Source organism: Aphis gossypii, chromosome X (assembly GCF_020184175.1).
Source record: "Aphis gossypii isolate Hap1 chromosome X, ASM2018417v2, whole genome shotgun sequence".
NCBI lineage: Eukaryota > Metazoa > Arthropoda > Insecta > Hemiptera > Aphididae > Aphis > Aphis gossypii.
In genome coordinates this window covers 24,197,632-24,221,436 of record NC_065533.1, presented here as the reverse complement: position 1 = coordinate 24,221,436, position 23,805 = coordinate 24,197,632, and the positions used below count along the sequence as shown (strand labels likewise).

Sequence of the window (23,805 nt, the reverse complement as noted above, 5' to 3'; positions counted from 1 at the left end):
CAAATATTAATTTATTTAATTTATTTATTACTAGAAGTGGTCCAACTGGTGGCGTTGGCTTGTCTGTAACTGTAACGTTAATAACAGCAGTATCTTTTCCAGAACTATTTACAGCAGAAACAGTGTATTGTCCACTGTTATTACGGCCTACTGGTCTAATAACTAATTTCGTATAATAGTCTACGATTTCAATATTAACATGAGGTTCGGATCTATAAAATATAAGTTATTAAATCATTATTAATAACTTTTCATTTAATTGGTTTAAATTTTTTAAACTTACTTTAATGGCATAGCACCACATCTCCAATCAACATGAGGAGCTGGTTCACCCGTAATCACAGCATCTAATTTCAATGATGATCCTGCTGATAGTTTTACATCCATGAGGTTACGTCTATCAATATGAGGGGCCACTAAAATTGAAAATGTAATTTAATTTATTTAAATTTAATTAGATGAATGATTTAAATGTATAATGTATTTATTATTAAAGATATGTACGTACAGTAACGTGGTTTGGCTATAAAACTAGCACATGGCCTACTAGGCTCACTTTGACCAGCTTTGTTTACGGCAATGACGCGGAATTGATATTCGTTACCTTCAACTAAACCATTAACAACTCCTTGAGGTTGTTCATTGATCGTTTCACCTGCTCTTTCCCATACTCCACTATCACATAATTAAAAAGTATTATAAATATATGTTCTAAGTAATATTACATAAATTGAAGGAATTACCTATATTTATCTTTTTTTTCGATGATATAATGTGTAATTGGTGTACCACCATCACTAAATGGTTTTTTCCATACTAGATCAGCATGATTTTGACTCCAATCATTAATATCAGGTGCACCAGGTGCTTCGGGGTTGGCTGGATTAAAAATATTAGTTTTATATTAAAATAATTGTATTACACAGAATATGATTATATTTTATTTAAATATAATTTTAATTTTAACCATAATTTATATTTTAATTTAATCCTTACTGAATGGATCTTTGGCGATAATAGTTGATAATGTTTCAAGAGGTTCCGATTCGCCTTGACTATTTAAAGCCTTAACACGGAAACTATATTCATGTCCTGGTATTAAACCAGTAACTTGCATCTCTGGATCTTTGGTACGTCCTACTGGCAGCCAAACTCCATTATCAGGATCGAATTTTTCTACTAAATATCCCTCTAATGGTTCACCACCATCATCTTTTGGTTTTTTCCACTTCAAAGTACATCCATCTTTGTGTACATCTGAGACTTCTAATGGTCCTTCAGGCTTACTTGGTTTGGCTATAGAATTAGATTAAATATGTATATATATATATTCATTTTATATCAAAAGTAATGTTTCTAAATATTTTACTAACATATAACGGTCACTTCAACTTCTTCTTCGTCTTCACCGTATTTATTAGAAGCTACAATTTTATAAATTCCTGTATCACTACGCATTGGATTTGAGTGATAAAATCGACTATTATATGGTATATTATCAATTTGATAAATGCTATTAGTAGAAATATTAACGTTATTGAATGACCAAGTTACATCTGGTGCTGGTTCTCCTGATACTTTAACGTCATATAAAATTGGTTCACCTTCTCGGATTGTTATAGATTTGAGATTTCGACGATCTATCTTTGGTGCCACTATATGAAAAAATAAATGGAATAATTGAACGTTAATATTGTATGATAAAAAATAAATAATACATACGCTTTCTAGGTTTTGTAATTATTGATTGACTTGGTGGACTTGGATCACCTTGTCCAGCTTTGTTTACAGCTCGAATTCTGAATTCGTATTCGACTCCTTCTTCTAGATCATCAGCTCGACCTTTAGTCACAGGCTCTTTCATTTCTCCAGCTTTAATCCACCGTGAAGTGCCCTTTTCTCGTTTTTCAATTACGTAACCTGTGATTGGAGATCCTCCATCGTTAATAGGTGGTTCCCACTCTAAATCAACAAAATCTTTATCCCAATCAACGATCTTAGGTGCAGTTGTTGCACTCGGTTCATCTAAAAACACAAAATAATAATAATTTACAATATTTTGATATTAAATTGTCGTATAAAATCAAATATACCAAATGGATTTTTAGCTATAATTGAATGATCGGCTACAAGTGGTTCAGATTCTCCTTCAGAATTTACAGCAGATACGCGGAATGTATATTCCTGACCAGGTATCAAGTTAGATACAGTTAAGTTTGGCTCTTTGCATCTTCCTGCTGGTACCCAACGTCCTATAACACGAAATTAAAAAATAATTACTTTTCAGTTTATACTAATTGTTTACTATGTTATTTATTTACCTGTTTCAGCATCCATTTTTTCGACTAAATAGTGGCTCAAAGGAACACCTCCATCATCTTCTGGTGGATTCCATTTTAACGAAGCCCCTTCTTTGTGTATATCAGATATTTTAATTGGTCCTTCAGGTTTTCCGGGCTTGTCTAAAATAAAAATAAAAAGCGTAATGCATTAATTATACGTACTTAATAATATTTGATACAATTACCATACCTAGTACAGTGATGTCAAATGTTGCTTCATCTTTGCCAGAGTCGTTTTCAGCTTTAATTATGTATACTCCAGTGTGTGATCTTTCAGCCACAGATATCGAAATTTTAGTTCTATAATCTTCATATTCCACATTAAAGTTTTCTTTGCTTTCTAAACGTGCTTTGTTATGATACCAAATTTTGGTTGGTGGTGGTTCTCCACTGATCTTTACATCAATTTTCACATGCTGTCCAGCTTTTAAAGTCAAATTCTTGAGCGTGCTTCTGTCAATTATTGGAGCAACTAAAGCATTGTTAAAAAAAAATATATATATAAATATATACAAGTGTAAGTACATTTTAGATGAGAATCATATATTATACTAATATAATACCATTTCTGTCTTTTGTAATAACTGGGTCACTAGGTTCACTCGGTTTACTAAATCCACCTTTGTTGACTGCAATTACACGGAAAGTGTATTTCATATTTTCAGCAAGATCTGGAACTCTTCCTTCGCATTTGTTTCCTATTAATTCTACAGCCTTTTGCCATTTAGAGCTAAAAACAGTTTGATTGTTTATTAATTATAATTGCATTATTAAGTTAAAGTTTGATTTATGTTGAATTATTAAAAGTTTTTTCAAATATATATATAAATTAATATGCCTAGTTATTACTTTTTTTTAGTAGTTTAAATTTTTAATATTTCCAACAGATATTTAAGTTATTGTTAAAATAACTATTGTCATTAGGGAACAGTGAAATTTAGACTCAAAAAATAAACAAAATTGTAAATAATAAAAATATATGAAAAGTAGGAGACTTTTAGTATCTATACATTTTAGTACTCTTACATAACAACAATACTGGGAAAATAAACGTTTTTTTAAACTTTTTTTTCATGAAGAGTAAGTTTCCAAGAATTTGTCCGAAGCTGTTAAATTTAGAACATACAAGTATAAAGTGTTTAATTTTTAATATTATATTACGTAGTTCAAAGTTTGAACGCAGTTTTTGGTTATAGGATAAAAGTGTGTTAAGCAAGAATATCTAATCCGAGTCCTTGTAATAACTATTTTTAATCAGCAAATTATCTTACGTTGATTATTGTATACGAAGACAAGAAAAATTCACGTTTTAAATTTTTGTGTAAATGGTGAATCTTCTTTATTAATTATTATATGAAACGAAATATAGTTAAACGAATACATATGAATCATAATACCGATCGTTTGGAGAATCTGATTACGATTGATAATTTCTTATCACCTAACAAGGTAGGTACTTAGTGCCCAGTTAGTGGACTGTATTATGTGCTCTCTGATTGGGTCGGACTGTCATTTACTTGATACTGAATATATGTCTTCGTGTTTAGTCTTAAGTGGGAGGGATATCCTTGGGATGTATGATGTTTTTATTTCTTCGATTTTATTTGAAGATTGTATCTCCTCCCACTTGTGTTACCAGTATTTAATTTTCATAATGTTGTTGGTGGCAATTCTAAGATTTTTAATGCGCATGAACCAATTTAATGTATGGTAAAATGTTAAGTTTTAGTATTTTCATTTTATCCGTAGTTATAAGTTATTGTTATTTCATTTAATGTGATATAAGTTAACATTTTTTGTTAAAAATTATTCATGGAATTTTAAATGGTGATGAATTGAAACCTGTTGTGGTTGATCATTTAATGAATTACGAGGATTATATTATGTTAATTTATTTTAGTTGCGTTCTAATCTGTGTTTCTTGTTGTTGCGTTGGATCTTGGTCTGGCGTTGTTACGGATTTTTTTTGTTAATGTTTCTTTTTGTGCTTTTAATGACTCACAAATTTTTAGATATGTTAGTTTAAGTAAAGGAATTTGAAAATTTATTGTTAATACGTGAAAGAAAAGAGGAGAAGGACAAGTTGGTGACGTATACCTGGCGTTTGAGTGTTGTTTTTATTTCAGTGTAAGTTGTTATTTAGCTATTTAGATTAGTTACAATTTCTTCGTTTGTTCGGTGAATTGGTTTTCATAGGTGTTTCTCTATAAGAGAAGGAAAATAGAGCCTTCTTAATTAGAATTTTCCAGGTTATTTTGATTTATTTCTAAATTTTCTTTCAGTATTATATAAGCATATAGTAGATATGTAAATACTTTATTTTCACAAAAAGCGCGTCAACGTTCATTTGTGATAAAAATATGAAACGAAGTACTTATTACCTATCTTCTTAATTAATAACTTAGGAGCTAGTTAGTTTGTATTGGTCTTCAGAACTAATGTAAATCTGTCTTCTAAATCATATATGACGTGTGCGAATAGATCTAAAGAGCTTACTGAATTAGTAGTAATAATGCTGATGTGATACTAATCCCTATGTTATGTAAGGTTTTGATTATTGTACTATTGAGTATAGGGAAAGGTAAAGTATAGCATAGGGAAAGTGTATATCTTTTCATATTATCACTAAAATTGGGCATTTCACTAAATTTTCTGATTGAAAACTTTCATTGTAAAATTACATTATATTAAAAACTAGAATTGAAAATTTAGTCCTTGTAATGTAAATTTAATTATTGCATGAAGTAAAAATACATTTTAGATGAATTTTTTAAATAATAGTTCAAATCTTACCTGTATTGATCTTTTTTTTCAATAATGTATGAAGTAACTGGAGCACCATTTTCGTTTGCCGGAGGTGTCCATTTCAAATGTACGCTGCTCTTATCCCAGTCTTTAGCATACGGTTTTCCAGGACGGTCAGGTTCGTCTATTATTCAAGTAGAAATTAATATTTTTAAAACAACAAAAACAATAGAAATACTTACTATATGGATTCTTAGCTACAATTCCAAAATCAGTTTCTAAGGGTTCTGATTCTCCTTCTGCATTTACTGCTTTTACCCGGAACAAATATTCTTTACCCTCGTGTAAACCAGTGACTTCGGTTTCAGGAAGTTTAGAAATGGTAACAGGTACCCATCGTCCCATTTCAGTATCCATACGTTCAACAATATAGTGATCAATTGGAACACCTCCGTCATCTTCTGGTTTTTGCCATTTTAGTTCACATCCATCTGCTGTGACTTCTGACACTTTCAGTGGGCCTTTAGGTTTGGTTGGGGCAGCTAAAATTATAAAATATAAAAACAATTATTTAAATAATTTATGATTTAATGATTCTTAAAACTGACTTAGAACAACAATTTCAACTTCTGCTTTATCAGTTCCAGATTCATTCTTTGCAGTAACTGTATAAATTCCTGAATCAGAACGTTTAGCTTTTTGAAGTATAAATGTAGTTTTATAATCTTCACTTTCGATGGTTAATCTAATTTGAAATCAATAGTTAACATCAAAAGTATTATTATTTTATTTCAATATTTTTTATAAAATCAAGTATCAAAATAATAGTTATACATAAGGAGATTTAGTTTTAAAAGGTTCAACTGTTACCTGTCATTAAATAATATGGTCTGTCCATTAAACGTCCATAATATAGTTGGCGCAGGTTCCCCTTCAACATCTGCTTCAAATTTCAAGAATTTTCCTCTACGTATTTCTTTCTTTCCCAAATTCTTTCGATCAATTTTAGGTGCCACTATATAATAAAATATAATTTAGAAAATATTTTATATATTCCTACTGCATTATATTCATAACTATGAAGATTTACGTACTAAATCGTGGTTTAGCCACTACGGATTTCGAAATATCACTCGGTTGACTAGGTCCAACTTTATTAACTGCAATTACTCTGAATTCATATTCGTGACCCTCTACAACATCCGTCACTCGACCAGAGCGTCTAATAAAATTATTTTATTTTATTTTATTTGAAAAAAAAAAATTTAAATAAATTATACTTATTTGGAAGAACAAGAGCTTTAACCCAGTTCCTCTCATCTTTATCTCTCATTTCAACAATATAACTTTCGATCGGTGCACCACCATCGGAATCAGGAGCTTCCCATTCAAGGTCAATAAATGACTTATCCCAGTTTGTTGGATTTGGCTTACCAGGTTTACTTGGTTCATCTGTGTATGACTTCATTAAAATATCTGTCTGTATAATTAAAACTAAAAAGTGATCTTACCAAATGGATTTTTGGCTACAATAAACTTATCAGCTTCTAGATCATCTGATTCTCCTTCTTTATTGACTGCCCTCACACGGAATTTATATTGTTTACCTTCTTGTAAACCAGTTATGTTAGCTTCTGGTTCGCTAGATTTACCACATGGTATCCATTGGCCTGTTAATGGATCAAGTTTTTCAATTTCGTAATACTCTATTGGTGTACCACCGTCATCCTCTGGCTTTTTCCATTTTAATTTGCAACCATTTTTCGTCACATCAGTTACTTCAAGTGGACCACCAGGCTTTGTTGGTTTTCCTAAAATATATATTAACGATAAACATCATAAAATTTTTAGGAACATTAAAGAAATGTAAATTTTCATTCTAATTTAATTAGTCGAAAATGGGATATTAATAATATGTTATACTTAATGTTTATAAAGTTATAAGCTAAGATGTTTATTTATATTGTTTATTTTTACCTAAAATAGTAATATCAAAAGTAGCTGTGTCTTCGCCTACTGAGTTTTTAGCTTTAATTGTGTATACACCACTATGGGCACGCAAAGCTTTAATGATCATTAATTTCGTATTATATTCCATATTATTGATTTCCAAAGAATTTCCTGTAGTTAGTTCCTAAAATATTTAAATTATAAATTTTATAGTTTTATGATAAAAAAAAAAATAGCTATACAAAATTAATTATGTAAATATTTATAAATGATACATAATTAATTATATAATTTAATATGACCATAATCAGGACATTTTAATTTATTATAAAGTATTATTTATAATATAAACTACATAATAGTTTATAAATTAATTAATATCTTACAGCGTCTTTAAATGACCATGTGACAGTAGGCACAGGTTCTCCACTTATATTCACGTCAATTAATTTTGTATGTCCAACTTTCATGACTAAGCTTTGTAAGTTTGTTCTATCTATTCTTGGTTTCACTATAAAATAAAATAGTTTATGTTAAATGTATGTTGTTAAATTAACATGTAAATATATTTTACTGAATTTGGCTTTGACAATATGAGGAAGAGACTCTTCACTAGCTTCACCGGGACCGGCTTTGTTAACAGCGCGTACTCGAAATTGGTATTGTTGTCCGTTTTCTAATTTTGGAATTTTGCCTTTACAAACATTTCCCGTGACTTCAGCAGCTTTTACGAATGAACTATCATATTTGCTCTTCATTTCGATTATATATCCTAAAAAATATAACCAGGATAGTAGTAAAGCAATATTATAAATGTTTATCACCAAATAATGATTTTAATATAAAGTTTACATTTTTATTTATCCACGTCTCTTGATCTTATTCAAAATTCAAACAATACAATTCTTAGATTTTTATTCAAATACTATTTTAAATAGGTGTTTCAAAAAAATATTCATATATTTACTTTTATTGTATTTTTATTTATACATTATAAGATACTTTTTTTAAAAAACTAAAATTTTGTTATAAATTTAAATTTGAAATAAAAACAATTTCTTTTTATCAATTTTTTATACTATCAATACAATAATAAATTGTACATTTTGTTGTATTAACTAAACATTTTATTTTCGAACTATTTCAAAACCGATTTTAACTATTAGAAAAAAAATGAATATTATTCTTAAAGAATTTAAATACTTTTTCAAATATTTAATTATGCATTCTGAATACGAATACAAAATAAAAATATTCTATAGGTATAAGAATAATTTATCGTTTAATAACGTCAACCATAATACTAACCTGTTATTGGAGCTCCACCATCCCTGAATGGCGCATCCCATTTTAATTCTACCATATTTTCATCATAGTCAATAACTTCTGGTAATCCCGGAGCACCAGGCGTATCTGATAAACAAAAAAAAAGATAATAATGAATAATCGTGAATTTGTGTCATTCACTTTGCGAATAATTCAGCATTCAAGAAAATTATTTTCAAGTCAAATAAATTGTAAGAGAAGATGAAGATAACTACAAGATAATTTAAAAGAAACAAGTGTAGAGTGATTTCGAATTTCTATTGCAAAGAATATACGACTAATAGTTATTAAGATTAATTATATCAGCTTAAGAAAGAATAATTACCATAAGGATTTTTAGCAAGTATCGAAGCATCTGTTTCTAATGGTTCAGATTCTCCTTCTTCATTTAATGCTTTCACTCTGAAATTATATTTTCTATTCGGTTCTAGACCGTTTATTTTGTGTTCGGTTTTTGTTGGATCGACGAATCCTGCAGGTACCCATTTTCCAGTTGTGGTATCCATTTTTTCGACTAAATACCCAGTAATAGGCAATCCCCCATCATCTTTGGGCTTATTCCAATGTAGTGTACAACCTTCTTTATGCACATCAGTGACTTCAAGTGGTCCAACTGGAGGTCCAGGTTTATCTTAAAAAAATCGGAAAGATAGTTTTTTGAACTTAAAATAATAATATATAGATTGATAATGATAATATTAATACTGATATTAGTTATATGAATTTTATTCATTCAAAGCTGAAGTGTGGTAGTCCTTGTTTAAAACAAATAAATAATAATAAGATATTCAAAACTAAATTACCTAAAATAATAACTTCAACAGTAGCTTCATCAAAACCGGAAGCATTCTCTGCTCGTAAACTATACACTCCTGTATTTTTTCTAGTATTTTCAGATAATGTTAGTTTTGTATTATAATCTTCATTTTCAATTTTCACTGAACGTCCATGTATCAATGGTTTACTACCAAAGGACCATATCATGGTTGGTGGAGGTTCACCACGTACATCTACGTCAAACTTCACAACTTGACCTACTCTCACGACTACCTTTTGTAATTTTTCACGGTTGATCAGTGGTTTCACTGTAATGATAATAATTAGAAAACAATTTGTTATTATAAGTTCTTTTATAGTACATTATACATCAAACATTGTTATAGCAATGTAAAAATTTATGGTATGCCAAATAGGTATAATATTAATATTTAATTTAAAATTTATTTTTATAATTTGATAAGAAAGATAAAATACTTACAATTTTTGGCTTTAGCAATATGCATTTTGGTTGCATCGCTTGGTTCAGAAGGCCCTGCTTTATTTACAGCACGTACCCTAAACTGATACTGGTTTCCTTCTTTAAGATTTTTTACAGTAGCTTGACAAGCCGGTGTCTAAAATTAATTTAATTATCAAAAACCGTCTTAGTAAATTTATATTCGTAATTATTATTTTCTACCCACTTTTGTAGTCAAAATTTCTTCCCACACAGTAGAAAGTTTTTCTTTTTTCTCAATAATATATCCAGTTATTGGAGCTCCACCATCGTGTTTTGGTTCTGTCCACGACAAGTCTACCTTATCGACATCCCAGTCAGTGATTTTTGGAGTTCCAGGTTTACCGGGGATTTCTGTATAAAAAATATATTTCTAGTAACTTAGTCGAATATTATTTTTTTATTTTATTTGTGTTGTTTTTGCTTACCATATGGGTTCTTGGATACAATACTACCATCGCTTTCTAATGCATCAGATTCACCTTCCTCGTTCAACGCTTTTACCCTAAATGTATACTCATGACCTTCTTGTAAGCCTTTAATGTCCATTTCTGGCTCTTGTGTGCGGCCAACTGGAATCCAGCGCCCAGTTTGAGCATCCATTTTTTCAACCACGTACGCTGTTACGGGTTTTCCACCATCGTCTTTTGGTTTGTCCCATTTGACTTTAGCCCCACTGCTTGTAACATCTTTCACTTTAAGAGGACCTTGAGGTCTTGTTGGAGGACCTATTGTGAACGATAAAATAAATAATGATAACATATAGGTAGTACTCAAACAATATTTTTCAATGGTTTTGTACATACATAGTACGGTCACTTCAACAGTAGCTTCGTCCTTGCCAAACTCGTTTTCAGCAATAATTTTGTACAAACCGGAATCTTTACGGCCTGTATCTGACAAAGTAATTTTGGTGTTGTACGGTACATTTACGATTTGAACATTGCCTTCCGATATGACCTGGTTTTTTAAAATAATAGTTACAACACTTTAATTAAAATTGATTTATTTTGAATATTAAGAATCTGTTAGCGCTGAATAGAATGGTCTTCATCAAATTATTACCTGTTTTTATTATTATTCTGAAATAAGCATCATTAGTCAAATTCTACTTGTCAACTTTCTATCTAATAAATGCAATTATTTACGAACTACAATAATCTAATGTTTATTAAACCAAATATAATGTGATTTAAAAGTAATATGAACGCACACCAATCAAAACTACTGTACAAAACACAATCATACTTAAACATGTTTATAAATTAAATTAAAATCTACAACTCTAAATCATTAAATTATATCTTTAAATTTCTTTATCATTATATTATGATAGTCTACTCAATTGTGATATTAGAATAATAACTACTTTGGTGAAATAAGAAAACCGCAACTATCACTACAATAATAAATACAATGAATCTCAATTCTACTAAACGATTTCTACATAATATATACGTAGTAATCGCTTTTAATTTTACTCACATCTCTTATAAGTTCATCAGTCTGAAATGTAAAATTTTTAAAATTTAAGCTTAGTTTTAAGACATAATAGAAAGAGAGTATAAAATTATAAAATTTAAATAACTTGAACTCTAGTAATAAAATAGGTACTTAATAAAAACTCTAATTAAAGCCGCATAGGTATACAATTATTATTCTATACTGTAATAATTAATAAGGGTAATATTAAAATGATCTTCTAAGTATAGAAATAATTTTAAAGTATGGAATTTATGCTGATGGACAACTTTTAATAGCTTAAAGAATTATTATACGAGTATTTTATCAGTAAATCTTAGTGATGAAATGAACAAGTTACGAACTATTATCCTTTCAAGATCTTTTAATGAATTAGAAAATATAAAATATAAATTCATTTACATAAACTATCAAAAACAAATTTTAATTTTTTTAAGAAACAGTTGTGCAATTTAAAAATGTTGTAATATTAGTCGGAACAATATAATTTAAGAATAGGTAGGTACTACATTTTACTGAATTAATTGTTACATACCTATACAATTGTTTAATAATAATTTTTTTTTTATTTAATAAATTTGAATTAATGATTTAAAAAAAAATTTAATAGAATAATTAATATTATATATAATATTTATTATTTATCAAGTATGTAATAATTCAATATCTACATCATTATGTAGTTATGTAAAAATAATAAGGTACAATATAGGATAGGTACAAATTATTAGGTAAGTACACAGTTTTAAATAATTTACTTAGGTAAATACAAAATATATATTTCCTGGATTTTCTTGGATTTTTGTATAACAAATTACTAGGTATTAATACAACTTACAATTTGATAATGATAATTAATATATAATAATTTAAATAGATATTGCAAATGATTAATCATCATACAAACCTCTTTGTTAACAAGCTGCCACTTGACAGTTGGTGCTGGTTCACCTTTAATGTTGACATCGTATTTTACTGTTTTTCCACCTCTAACTACAATATTCTTTAAATTGGTGCGATCAATCCTTGGTTTCACTGAAAATAATTAGTTAGTTAAGATAACAAACCAGTTATATACACGAATATCGTTTACATACATGATTTATGTTTAACGATATGGATTTTCGTAGGGTCCGATGCAGGTGACGGTCCAGCTTTATTCACAGCAGTAATCCGGAACTGGAGTTCTGATTTTTCTTTTAATTCAGGAACTTTGGCTTTCAACTCGGTAGCTGGGACTTCAATAGCAAATTCCCATTCTTGACTGAACCTAAAAGTTCATTAAATAATAGATATTGTTTATTGATATATTTATAAATCTGCGATTGTAAAAGTACCTATTAAAATAACCATTTTCAAATTAGAAAAAAATCTTATAAAACCAATATGTAAGTAATGGAATCACCATAAGAGAAACATAATTATTAATTTAGTTAGTATACAGCCAAGTAGTCAACACTGAAATTTATTGTAATAAAAATTATATATTAAATATTAACCCCATAAGAAATATAAAATATCATACACAGTAATTACTATAAAACTATGAAGTATTATTTCTATTATTAATGATGGCTGATGAGTAATGAATTCGCAAACCATAATAAAGGCGTATACTGACTTTAATGTTTTGAAGTTGTGTTAATTATAAAAAATTATTTAAAAATGACTCAAAATTTCAAATTTAAATTTAAAAGTCACCTTTTCGTAAATTACTATTATGTACTATAATATGCACTTATAAAATAGTTTTTAATTTGATTTTCACTTAATTATAGGTATTCATGTATTTAACAATAATTATACCATCAAAATGTATCTTTGGTATCATACAGTATCTATGTCCTATATAATGTTAATTATTACATAAAAAGATCATTTATAAAATTAAAAGAAATAAAATAGATTTTAATACTTAACTCTTAATATATTCACAAAAGATAACATTTTAAAGTTGTTATGTATAATAAATAAAAGTTATAAAAATAAAGTAGGTCATAAAACGTTTCCATAAGCCAAAACAATGTCAAGCTATTTATTTTATTATTTATTCTATTTAGATTATTTTGATGCACTTGATTATAGTTGTGTCAGTTATGTCATGTTGAAAGATTATTTTCTATTGATTATACTGCTTATCTGTGTTTACCTACCTATCTTGTAAATATTATATATTGATGTAAAATCACAAAACATTTTAGAATTATTTCAAGTCACACAATAACAACACATAGGCATACGAAATATTTTTGTAACTAGGATCAACAGAATTGCATGAGGAAAATCTAGTTGACTTTATTCTACATACCGAATGGTTACTATTTTATTATTTTTTTTATAGCCTGACTGCCTGAGTATATTGTTTTTACAATAATTTTTCATGTCATTTTATGTGTCAGTTTAGAGGACTCTTCCCTCATACGTGTTGTCTCCGTTTTCCAACGGGGACAATTTGCATTAACCTATTATAGAATCAATTGTGCTTTAAAAAAAGTGCTTTAATATTAGAGTAAATTGACCTATTATCAAAATTTAGGTTAAAAACAATATCTTTGTTAAAACATTGATTTTATTCGATATTTTAATTTTTAACCTAGAAATGAATATTTTTAAATTGTAGTATTTAGAATATTTTTTTATCTTGCTTTAAAGTAAAAATATTGAAAAAACAAACCATAGATTATGCTCTTACTTTTAGCTTTTGCACCTAAATACCTAATAGGTCAATTCATATAAATATTAAAGCTAATTTTTGGTTCTACTGTACGCATATTTGTTATATTATATGTTAGTAAGATGGAGACAATACATGTTAGAGTAGCTTCCTCTTAACATCTTTGGACTTTGGAGCTTTTTTATTTATAAGTACTAAAGGTGACGTTAAGCACAAAAATGACCCAAAATTGTAACACAACTACATTCGTCAACGTATTATATAGTCACATAGAGTCTGAAAATTCAATTTATAAACTAAATTATATGATTGGTAACAATAAATTTACATTCAGTCTTCATAGTTGGCTATTTTTTGAAAGTATATTCTTAAAAAACGTAAAATTGAGACCAAATATTTAATAAGTCTATTGAAAAATAAATAAGTAGGTGTTACGTATTTAATTATTTTTAATCCAGTTAGTTGATAGATAAAATTAATTAATACTTATATAGCTATTAGTAATAGCTTATAAATAGTAATAGCCTATTACTATATAAATGTGTCAATGTGTTAAGAGCTTGCTTAAAATTGAATATCATAAATTACAAAAATGAATATATTGTATACTTAAAATTCTTACTGAAATAATAGATTATAACAAAATTCATTCTAATAGATAAATACCTGTCCTTTTTTTCTATGAAATATTTTTCAATAGGAGCACCACCATCTTTTTCTGGAGCAGTCCATTTCAAAGTAACACTTTGATTGTCGTAATCGATAATTTCAGGAGTATTAGGTTTGGATGGTTCATCTAAAAAAAATATTTAAGCATTAATTAAATATAATACCTACCATGACATTTTTTGTATATCTTACCGAATGGATTTTTGGCAATAATGGATTTGGTCGTTGTTAGAGGTTCAGAATCTCCTTCTTTATTTACAGCTGTCACTCGGAACTTATACTCATTACCCGGTTCCAAATTAGAGATTTCAACTTCAGGTTCTTTGATACTGTCTTTAGCTGGCACTTTACATACTCTCACCCATTTTCCTGTGGCCACATCCATTTTTTCTACTTCATATTCCGTAATTGGACAACCACCGTCATCTTCCGGTTTCTTCCATTTTAATTTACAACTCTTTTTGGTGATATCAGTTACTTCAAGTGGTCCTTTTGGAGAGTCAGGTTTTCCCAAAACCGTGAACTCAAGAGTGGCTTCATCTTTACCAGAAGCATTTTCAGCGACTAATGTATAAACGCCCGTATCTTTACGAATGGCTCCAGTTATTGTCAATGTAGTTTGATGATCAATGTTTTCAATTTTTATTCTGTCATTATTAACCACTGTTTGATTCTTCAATATCCACGTAAGTGTTGGTGCTGGTTCTCCAGACACATCAACAACCCATTTTTGGTTTCTACCTGCTTTGACTGTAATGTTTTTCATACCTTCTTTGTCGATTCTTGGTTTTACTAAAATAAATAAAAAAAAAATAACCATAAGAATTATCTGCGTTTTAACAATCAATTAATACACTATAACTTACAGTTTCTATGTTTGCAAGTGTGTGAGTTTGTAGGTTTACTTGGAGCTCCCGGTCCAGCTTTATTTACAGCTTTCACCCGGAACTCGTAAACCATTTTTTCTTTTAAACCTTCTACCTTAACTTCTGGACTATTATCGAGTGTTTTCGTCACTTCAGTCCATTCTAATGCAAACTTATCTTTCATTTCAACTAAATAGTGTGTAATTGGTCTTCCGCCGTCAGATTCTGGCTTTTTCCATTTTAAGGTAACACTCTTGTTGTCATAATCAATGATTTCTGGTTTTCCTGGTTCACCTGGCTCATCTAAATTATAAAAATACAATTATTATTTGTCTTAAAATGAAATGTCTTGTATTTATACCGTATGGGTTTTTAGCTAAAATTTCTTCAGTTGTCTCTAATGGTTCTGATTCTCCTTCTTTATTAACAGCCTTAACACGAATCTTGTATTTCTTTTTTGGAGTTAAATTAGTGAGCGTAAAGGCTTCTTTTGATGGACCAGTCTAAAAATGTTATTAGTTATAATAATGTGATAACTTGAGTTAATCTAAACATAAATATTTATGTATTTTTTGTTTACCTCGCCAGCCGCAACCCAACGACCAGAGTCCATGTCCATTTTCTCTACAATATAACCAGTTATTTCTGAACCACCATTATCTTGTGGTTTTTTCCAAGAAACTGTTATATGATCAGCTCTTACTTCTTCAACTTTTAAAGGTCCGGTAGGTTTGAGTGGTTTGTCTAAAACATGAAAGAGTTTATTTGTACGCGTCTTAATGCATAATTATTTAATAGTTATAATGCTTTACCTAAAACAATCACTTCAGCATCTTTTTCGGCAGTTCCAGAACTATTTTTTAGTATTAAAGTATATTTTCCACTGTCAATCCTTGTAGCTCTTCGAATTGTTAATAATGTATTGCGTTCATATTTATCAATAGTGATTCTAAAAAAAAAATACACATAATTATACATATATAATTTTTTATATTTTATTATCATACATGAGTTATGCTACCTATTAAAAAATTATTCATTTTTTTCTAACAATAAATAAGTTTTTACCTATCACCATCATGTTTGATTTCAGTATCATTTATTTTCCAAATAACTTCGGGTTCTGGTTCACCTCCATATTTTATATCGTATTTAATCACTTGACCTTTTTTAACAATTATATTTTTCAAATCATCTCCGATAATCCATGGTTTAACTGTAAATATTAGTGTAAGTTATCCATAAAATATTTATAACACATAGTTTAAATATTTTTACCGAATCTTGATTTGGCAATGATTGGTTTTGTTGCTTCGCTAGGTTCACCCGGACCAGCTTTATTTATTGCTCGTACTCGGAATTCATACTGGGTTCCTTCTTTTAAACCATCTATTGTAGCTGAAGTAATATCTCCTTCAAATACTTTACCTTTAACCCAATCTTTTCCAAACTTTTCCTATAAAATTAAAACCAATGAGGTATAAGTTAATTTTATTTATATATATAAATCAAGATATCAAAACATTACTTTGTACTCAATAATATATCCCGTAATCGGAGCTCCTCCGTCATTTTCAGGTTTGGTCCATTTCAAATCAGCATGGTCTTTATCCCAATCAACTAGTTCTACATTATTTGGTTTACCAGGTTCATCTAAATTACAAATTATATTAAATACTTACATGGTATTAAAATGTTTAATTTAAGTTTGAAAATCATACCCCATGGATCCTTGGCCAAAACTGTTTTGGCTAAGGGTGTAGGTTCAGAGGCTCCAATTTTTGATACTGCTTTTACACGGAATTTGTATTCTTTTTTTGTAGTTAAATCTGTTACATCCAAAAATAAAGGAGAATCTGCTTTTACTTCTCCGACATTCTGCCATCCTCCTAATAACCAAAATAAATAAAAAAGAAAAGTCAATTATATGAACATAACTTAATAGTTACAAATTTCAAAAACATACCTTTTACGGTTAAATCTTGTCTTTCGACAATGTAATGAAGTATAGGTGATCCTCCGTTGTCTTCCGAAGATTCCCATTTAATTTTACAACTGGTTTTAAAAATATCAGATACTTCCAAATTTCGTGGTGGCGTTGGAACATCTGAAATCCCATCAATAAAAAGTCTATAGGTATTGTAATGAAAAAATGTAATTTATACAATTTAAATATACTATTTTTAACTATTTTATATTATTTTTAAGATTATATAAGTATTGGTTTTTTTATATTGTGTGATATATTTTTTTTTTTATAAGGTACTATTTTGATATTATTATTATTTTGTAGTAAAAATGGCATGCACTACAAATTTTAAAAAATGTATATTTTTAATAAAAAAAAAAATACCTTGCATGTTAATATGAACATCCTTAATGTCTTCTCCTTGGTCATTTTTCAATTTGATTTGATAATTTCCAGTAAGAGCGTGCGCAGGTTTTTTAATGTTAAATATAATTTTATCGTCATGAACAATTGCCTCTACATCTTTTGCAGTTAATGGTTTGCCATCTTTCAAAATTTTTGCATCAATTACTGATTGTCGCGTTCCATTTACTAATAATAAAAGACGTTTGATATTAATTCAATTTATATATTATATTATTTTATTGAAAATTACATTACCTTTATAAGGAACTTCAAAGCTAATTGGACGTGATACAGGGCCTTCTACATTCTCATCAAACATAATTACAGGCTTTTCTTCTCCTTTCTTTACCTCCAATAGGCAAATAGAGGTGAGTTCGTTAGATTTACACGTAATTGTACCAGCGTCTTTTAGTTCCAATTTATTAAATATTAATTGATGTTTACCACCACCCAAATTTTTGATTTCAATTCTATAAACATTTACTGTAAATTAAATTGCTTCTTTAAATTTGTTTTATACATACCTATCTGAAGATGTAATAGGTTGGTCATCGAAGAACCATTCAGTAGGAGCTGTTTGATCCTGCAACTCTACTTCCAACACAACTTTTTCTCTTTCAATTCCAACAGTATCCTTAAGTTTTTTGTTAAATTTGTTTAAATCTTGGTAAAAAAAAAAAAAAAAAAAATGAATAGTTTTTAACAGATTAAATTTTATTTAAAATAATTCAAAATGACTGTATTAGTACAATTTATTTAAGAAAATATTATTTACAAGTATTCAAAATGTTTCATTTAAATGTATAATTGTCTTAACACATTTATTAGTCTCTTGTTAATTAGATATTAAATAATTACTAACTTGTACCAAGTAATTTAATTTAATTTCTAAATTTTACTCACATTTTATTATTAATTCTGCTTCGGTTTTATCAGCATTTGTCGTACAGGAGAATAGACCACCATCAGTAACTTTAGCGTCGTTTATTATCAGTTTTCTTTTCCTGCCTTCTTTTACAATTCGAATTCTAAAGTAGCACATACAAATATAAACAATTAATTTATACTACGTATAATAAGCAATTTGTGAATTATACCTCTTATCAGCTTTAAGCTCTTGACCATTTTTAGACCACTTGACATCACCTGTTGCATCATCTAACTCGCATATTAACGTCACAGTATCTTTTTCAGTCATTTGTTGATGTTTCAATACTTTTACGAATTTATATGGATATTCTACACATTACATGAATTATTATAGTTTTTAAAATTACTATTGAATATTTTTTTTTTATTACGTACCAACTACTTTAAGAGTTGATGACGTTTTTTCATCTTGCTTTTCAATTCGACAATAATATTTTCCGCTATCATTCAACTCACAATTTTTTATTGTTAACCGACAAATTCCACTCATATCTTTTGATATACTGTATTTATCACCGTCAGCTAATTTAGTTTTTTCTTTATACCAGCCAACAATAGCCATACTACTACTGACTGTACATTCCATGCTGGTTTCATGTTTTGTAAAACCATTTGTGGTAGATTCGAGTGGTCGCAAAAACGTGTAAACTGGTGCTGGTTCTATAAAGATAATAAATATTTTAAATATTTTAATAACCATTATAAACATAATTATTTAATAAAAACAAAATATATTAATAAAAAATTATTTAAGACCTACGTGTCTCATAATAAGTGATGTTTTTAAGAAATTATACGGTGGAGAAAATATAACTTATACTTCTCAGCAGATTTTTTTTTTTTTATAATAAGGAAAAAAAACTAAAATTAACTAAAAATAATTTAATACTTTTCCATATAGCCTTAACAATAGGGTTCGATATTTTAATCATTATCTACATCAAAAAAACTGATTATTAGGTACCAATATATTACAAGATATACCTTGTATCCATTTTAGTATATTATTCAACGTAAGTAGGTACACTAAATAATTAATTGTATAGTTTGTAGTGTAATTTTAATTCTTTATACAAAAGAAATATTAACACTAAACTCCTAAACATTACGTATATTATAAAAATAATAACCCTATCTTAAGCAAAATATTACAATAATCAATTTTATATACGTCAATAGTCGTTTATATAATAGATAAATAGATATATAGTCGGTGAAAATTAATTAATAGGAAAAGACAATCTGGTAACTTTTTAGAAATTAAATAAATTTAAAACTTAATACACAAGAGTATATACTTATTGTACTTTTTTATGATACAAAAAACACAAGATTTATACCTTCAACATTAAGATAAGCTGTTGAACTAACACCTCCTATTTCAATTGTATATTTCCCAGTATCTTCTACTTTGGGTGCCATTATAATCAATTGATACACGTCCCCTTCGTTTTTGAATTTGTACTTAGATCCGGTAAATAATTCCTGGTAAATAAAAATGTTAATAAACACTCCAATATTAATATTATTATTATATAGCTATTTTAATATCTTCAGTAAAATACAAAATAATTGTTCACTTATTTCTCAGAGATATAGGTAGTATCATTTTCATAAGTTATGATATCATAATTTTTATTAAGTTACCTAGTTGAATAATAAAGAAACAACATAGTTTAAGATATTTAGTTGAAGTTTAGTTGTTGTTTTTGGTTTTATAATAATGTAGCTATATGATTGTATATCATTTTTTATTTTTGAAATGTTAAAAATACTTCCAATAGATCTCAACTTTTCAAAAGCCAATACATAATATCTGTACAATTTGTATGGATTGAAGATGTTCTATTTTCAAAAAATAAGTTATGGTGTAATAAAAATAAAATTATCATTACAGAAAACGTATATAATACTCCTACGTTCATTTTTATTTAAATAAAAACACATTTTATGATTTTAACTTATTGAAGTCACGGAATATGTGTTTTAATATACTAGATAAGTACATAACGAGTTATTAATAATAACTAATAATCGTTTTTATTTTTAAGATCACGATTCTTTGAGTAAAAAATTACAATCTATCTCTCATTTATCACCTCAAACCCGTTAAATAATTTTTTAAACGCAGTTTTTAGATTTTTGTATCGTATATTTTAAATAATAGTTATCATTGTTACTTACGTCTTTTCGAAGGAACCATTTAGGCTTAGAATTAGGTTTAGAAAAGACTCCTTCAAATGTGACTTTTTTGTCTTTTCCTTCTTTAGCATATTGATCTACTAATGGTTTCAAAAAGGATTCTGGTTTCTGTTAATAGTTAATAAGTCAAATTAGGTTCATTATAATAGAATTAAAAATGTTATTCACCTTTTCCACTTTTTTTAGTGCCGGTACAGGTATTTCTGTTTCTTTTAATTCTCCCCATTCTGGATCGTCTTTGTCTTTTCCCCATTTAGCATATTTTCTTTTCTTTAACATAGCTCTGAAGTCCATACCACTAGAATCTATTGTTTAAATCAATTATGAAAATTAGCTACAGGAATATGCTATTTAACCTAAATAAACTTATTATTTAATTATTTTTCTTGATTTAGAGAACTATACTTTTTTAAATAAAGTAGATGTTATAGATAGAAATCATTAAATTTATTGTAGAAACACAATTTAACATAAGATATATTAAATAGTTATTTCTTTAATTGTTTATGGTTTTATACTTGGTATGCTTGAATGAATATATAATTAGATAGGTATAATAAATTTACATTCAATCATAAAAATAAAATTTAAAAATGTATATTCAATGATATACAATATACATTACCTGATACGTATAGTTGCATTTCTGCAGTGTCTGATCCATGGATGTTGGTCACGACTACTTGGTACTTCCCTTCATCATTTGGTTTCACTTTGCGCATACATAATGTAATAGTATTTGTTTCTCCGTCAGTAATGAATTTGAATCGTCCTCCTTCAATAAGCTCGGTTATTCCCTAAATTAATAATTTTATTTTAAAAAATTGTTAATATTATAATAATGATACCGTTATATCGATCTTTTTAAATTTAAATTTTAAAAGTATACAATATTCATATTTTAACAACTATGGTCTATAAATGAGAGTTAATGAAAGTTTACTTTTAACATCTTGACGTCAATTTATTAAGTATATTATTGTTGTTTGATATTTATAATGGCGAATAAAGAGTAAATTGTCTGTGTTTAATTAAATGAAAATACGTTGTTAAAATTTACAATGTTAAGCTAACCTATTCAATTACTTAAACATTAAACCATGACATATTTATGTTACAGCTAAAGAAATCATCTTTACTTTTTGTTAAAAAATAAAAGTTATGAAAACAAAATTATACTATAATAATAATAAGTTGCATAGATAATTATTTAATGATCAATACTATATACTAGTTTTCTTATAATAGTCAAAATAAAAATAGCATGTTATAAATTATAAATTTTTTTTTTTTGGATATTTACTTTGTAAAATTTGAATGTAGGAGCTGGTGTGCCTTCGACTTGTATAGTTATATATCCAGTTTGATCTTCAATTGCTGAGTAACTTTCAGCAACATCTACGATGCTTGGTGGTCCTGGTGCACCGAAATCTTTTAATGGTGTTGAGGGTTTATCAATTTTTTCTTCAAGTTCAGCTATGCTAGGTCTCCTCATTTCTGTGCTTGGTCGACGACGCTGTAAAGTCCAAGTTTAAAATTTAGAACAATGTATTTACTGAAATTATTATTTTTTTTTTCAGACAACTATCACGTTCAATTCCCACTACATCCATTTCTCGGTATAGTTTAAAGGCATCTTCAATAACTAACATTAAGCTGATAAAATAATAACTACAATGATTTAAAAAAAAAAACTAATATAATTTATGTAATACTATGTGCATTGTGTATGGCTACTTATTTCTATGCAATTGAACGATGTTAATAAATTTTACTAACTAATTGATCAAAGCATGTAATAAAAATTAATCCTTATGACTATAACTGTATAAAACGGAGAAGGTAGTTCAAACATTCTTAAATCTAAAGGGAATATATGTACATGGATACTATATTATGTTACAAACCATATTTGATGCAAGAAAAAAAAACTAACCGTATTAAAATATTTACAAATTATCATAATGTTATTAAAATACCAGTTTAGCTTTGAATACATTAAGATACATCAAGCAAATTATTTATGTTTCTACTATTGATATTTTAATTAAGTACGTAAGTATTTGAATCTTTGTAGTATTTGAAACGTTGATTTAAAATGAAATTAAAACTGAGAGTTGTAGTGAAAATAAAATGAAATCAACATAAATTGCGTTTTGCATAGTACACAATTTTAAAAACAAATAAAATAAATTATTTTTAAAACCATAAATTAATATTTTTCTAAAATAAAAAATAAAAATATGTATAAAAAAATGTTTTTTATCAAAATAATAAATAATATGTTCAAATATAAATATTAGCTAACAAAAAATAAATTGCCTATGTTAGTATTTATGTACAGTAATAGTTATACAAATTCATTCCATATATATACAAATTATTGAGGGAATACAAGGTATATAATAAAAATCAATAACAACGAGTTGAAATATTTCAAAATAAAATTGCTTCAATTAACAAACTTTTGATTTAATCAGTTGAATTATCACCAAATAATACTAAGATGTACAAATCTATAAATAATACATCATTAAAACATCCCCGTTAAACTATTCCTAGATACAATTCCTATAGTTAAACGTGATAAAAACTTCTTAATTCTAAAATTTAAAAATTAACCATAGTCACCTGTAATATTTAGAAATACATTGGTAGGTATATGAAGGGATACATTGTATAGAACAGGGGTGGCCAAACTTTTTTAGGTCACGATCTACTAAAAATGTACTTCACCTTTGAGGATTGACTTCCATAGAAATTTTTTTTTATTATTAAATAACTATAATGGTTAAGAAATATATAGGGCGAGTGACTCTAAAAATAAATTCTATCATGATCGACTTTGAAATTGTCTAAGATCGACCGGTCGATCGCGATCGACTGTTTGGCCGCCCCTGGTATAGAAAATATTTTATTATTTTGTCTACTATAACCTATTACTCAGAAGTTTCAAAATATTAATCCGA

General features: G+C 27.7%; 1 protein-coding gene across 18 annotated transcripts in view; it reads right to left on the bottom strand.

Annotated features, from left to right (window-relative positions):
* The window catches only part of LOC114120994 (twitchin), a 79,050-nt gene that overhangs the window by 26,768 nt on the left and 28,477 nt on the right, over positions 1-23,805 (bottom strand). For 11 of the 18 annotated variants that reach the window (XM_050207985.1, XM_050207989.1, XM_050207987.1 and 8 more), the window contains 53 exons: positions 22,140-22,352; positions 21,462-21,633; positions 21,005-21,141; positions 20,819-20,944; positions 19,975-20,119; positions 19,010-19,294; positions 18,802-18,943; positions 18,608-18,732; positions 18,229-18,367; positions 17,960-18,174; positions 17,684-17,890; positions 17,297-17,437; positions 17,052-17,219; positions 16,859-16,983; positions 16,609-16,786; positions 16,399-16,546; positions 16,143-16,279; positions 15,911-16,074; positions 15,692-15,833; positions 15,331-15,633; positions 14,657-15,256; positions 14,462-14,591; positions 12,219-12,391; positions 12,029-12,156; positions 11,125-11,145; positions 10,446-10,599; positions 10,068-10,367; positions 9,827-9,993; positions 9,622-9,757; positions 9,167-9,448; positions 8,689-8,994; positions 8,346-8,450; positions 7,612-7,809; positions 7,424-7,548; positions 7,065-7,221; positions 6,599-6,898; positions 6,368-6,539; positions 6,182-6,309; positions 5,958-6,102; positions 5,696-5,832; positions 5,330-5,629; positions 5,136-5,271; positions 2,906-3,072; positions 2,533-2,814; positions 2,322-2,462; positions 2,094-2,252; positions 1,723-2,025; positions 1,374-1,655; positions 997-1,296; positions 744-879; positions 509-675; positions 284-416; positions 32-212 (listed from right to left, as the gene is read on the bottom strand). In XM_050207985.1, coding sequence (XP_050063942.1) covers positions 32-212; positions 284-416; positions 509-675; positions 744-879; positions 997-1,296; positions 1,374-1,655; positions 1,723-2,025; positions 2,094-2,252; positions 2,322-2,462; positions 2,533-2,814; positions 2,906-3,072; positions 5,136-5,271; positions 5,330-5,629; positions 5,696-5,832; positions 5,958-6,102; positions 6,182-6,309; positions 6,368-6,539; positions 6,599-6,898; positions 7,065-7,221; positions 7,424-7,548; positions 7,612-7,809; positions 8,346-8,450; positions 8,689-8,994; positions 9,167-9,448; positions 9,622-9,757; positions 9,827-9,993; positions 10,068-10,367; positions 10,446-10,599; positions 11,125-11,145; positions 12,029-12,156; positions 12,219-12,391; positions 14,462-14,591; positions 14,657-15,256; positions 15,331-15,633; positions 15,692-15,833; positions 15,911-16,074; positions 16,143-16,279; positions 16,399-16,546; positions 16,609-16,786; positions 16,859-16,983; positions 17,052-17,219; positions 17,297-17,437; positions 17,684-17,890; positions 17,960-18,174; positions 18,229-18,367; positions 18,608-18,732; positions 18,802-18,943; positions 19,010-19,294; positions 19,975-20,119; positions 20,819-20,944; positions 21,005-21,141; positions 21,462-21,633; positions 22,140-22,352 — 9,963 coding nt within the window. The remainder of the gene's footprint in view (positions 1-31; positions 213-283; positions 417-508; positions 676-743; positions 880-996; positions 1,297-1,373; positions 1,656-1,722; positions 2,026-2,093; positions 2,253-2,321; positions 2,463-2,532; positions 2,815-2,905; positions 3,073-5,135; positions 5,272-5,329; positions 5,630-5,695; positions 5,833-5,957; positions 6,103-6,181; positions 6,310-6,367; positions 6,540-6,598; positions 6,899-7,064; positions 7,222-7,423; positions 7,549-7,611; positions 7,810-8,345; positions 8,451-8,688; positions 8,995-9,166; positions 9,449-9,621; positions 9,758-9,826; positions 9,994-10,067; positions 10,368-10,445; positions 10,600-11,124; positions 11,146-12,028; positions 12,157-12,218; positions 12,392-14,461; positions 14,592-14,656; positions 15,257-15,330; positions 15,634-15,691; positions 15,834-15,910; positions 16,075-16,142; positions 16,280-16,398; positions 16,547-16,608; positions 16,787-16,858; positions 16,984-17,051; positions 17,220-17,296; positions 17,438-17,683; positions 17,891-17,959; positions 18,175-18,228; positions 18,368-18,607; positions 18,733-18,801; positions 18,944-19,009; positions 19,295-19,974; positions 20,120-20,818; positions 20,945-21,004; positions 21,142-21,461; positions 21,634-22,139; positions 22,353-23,805) is intronic. The other 7 variants (XM_050207986.1, XM_050207990.1, XM_050207992.1 and 4 more) reach the window with 3 other exon arrangements.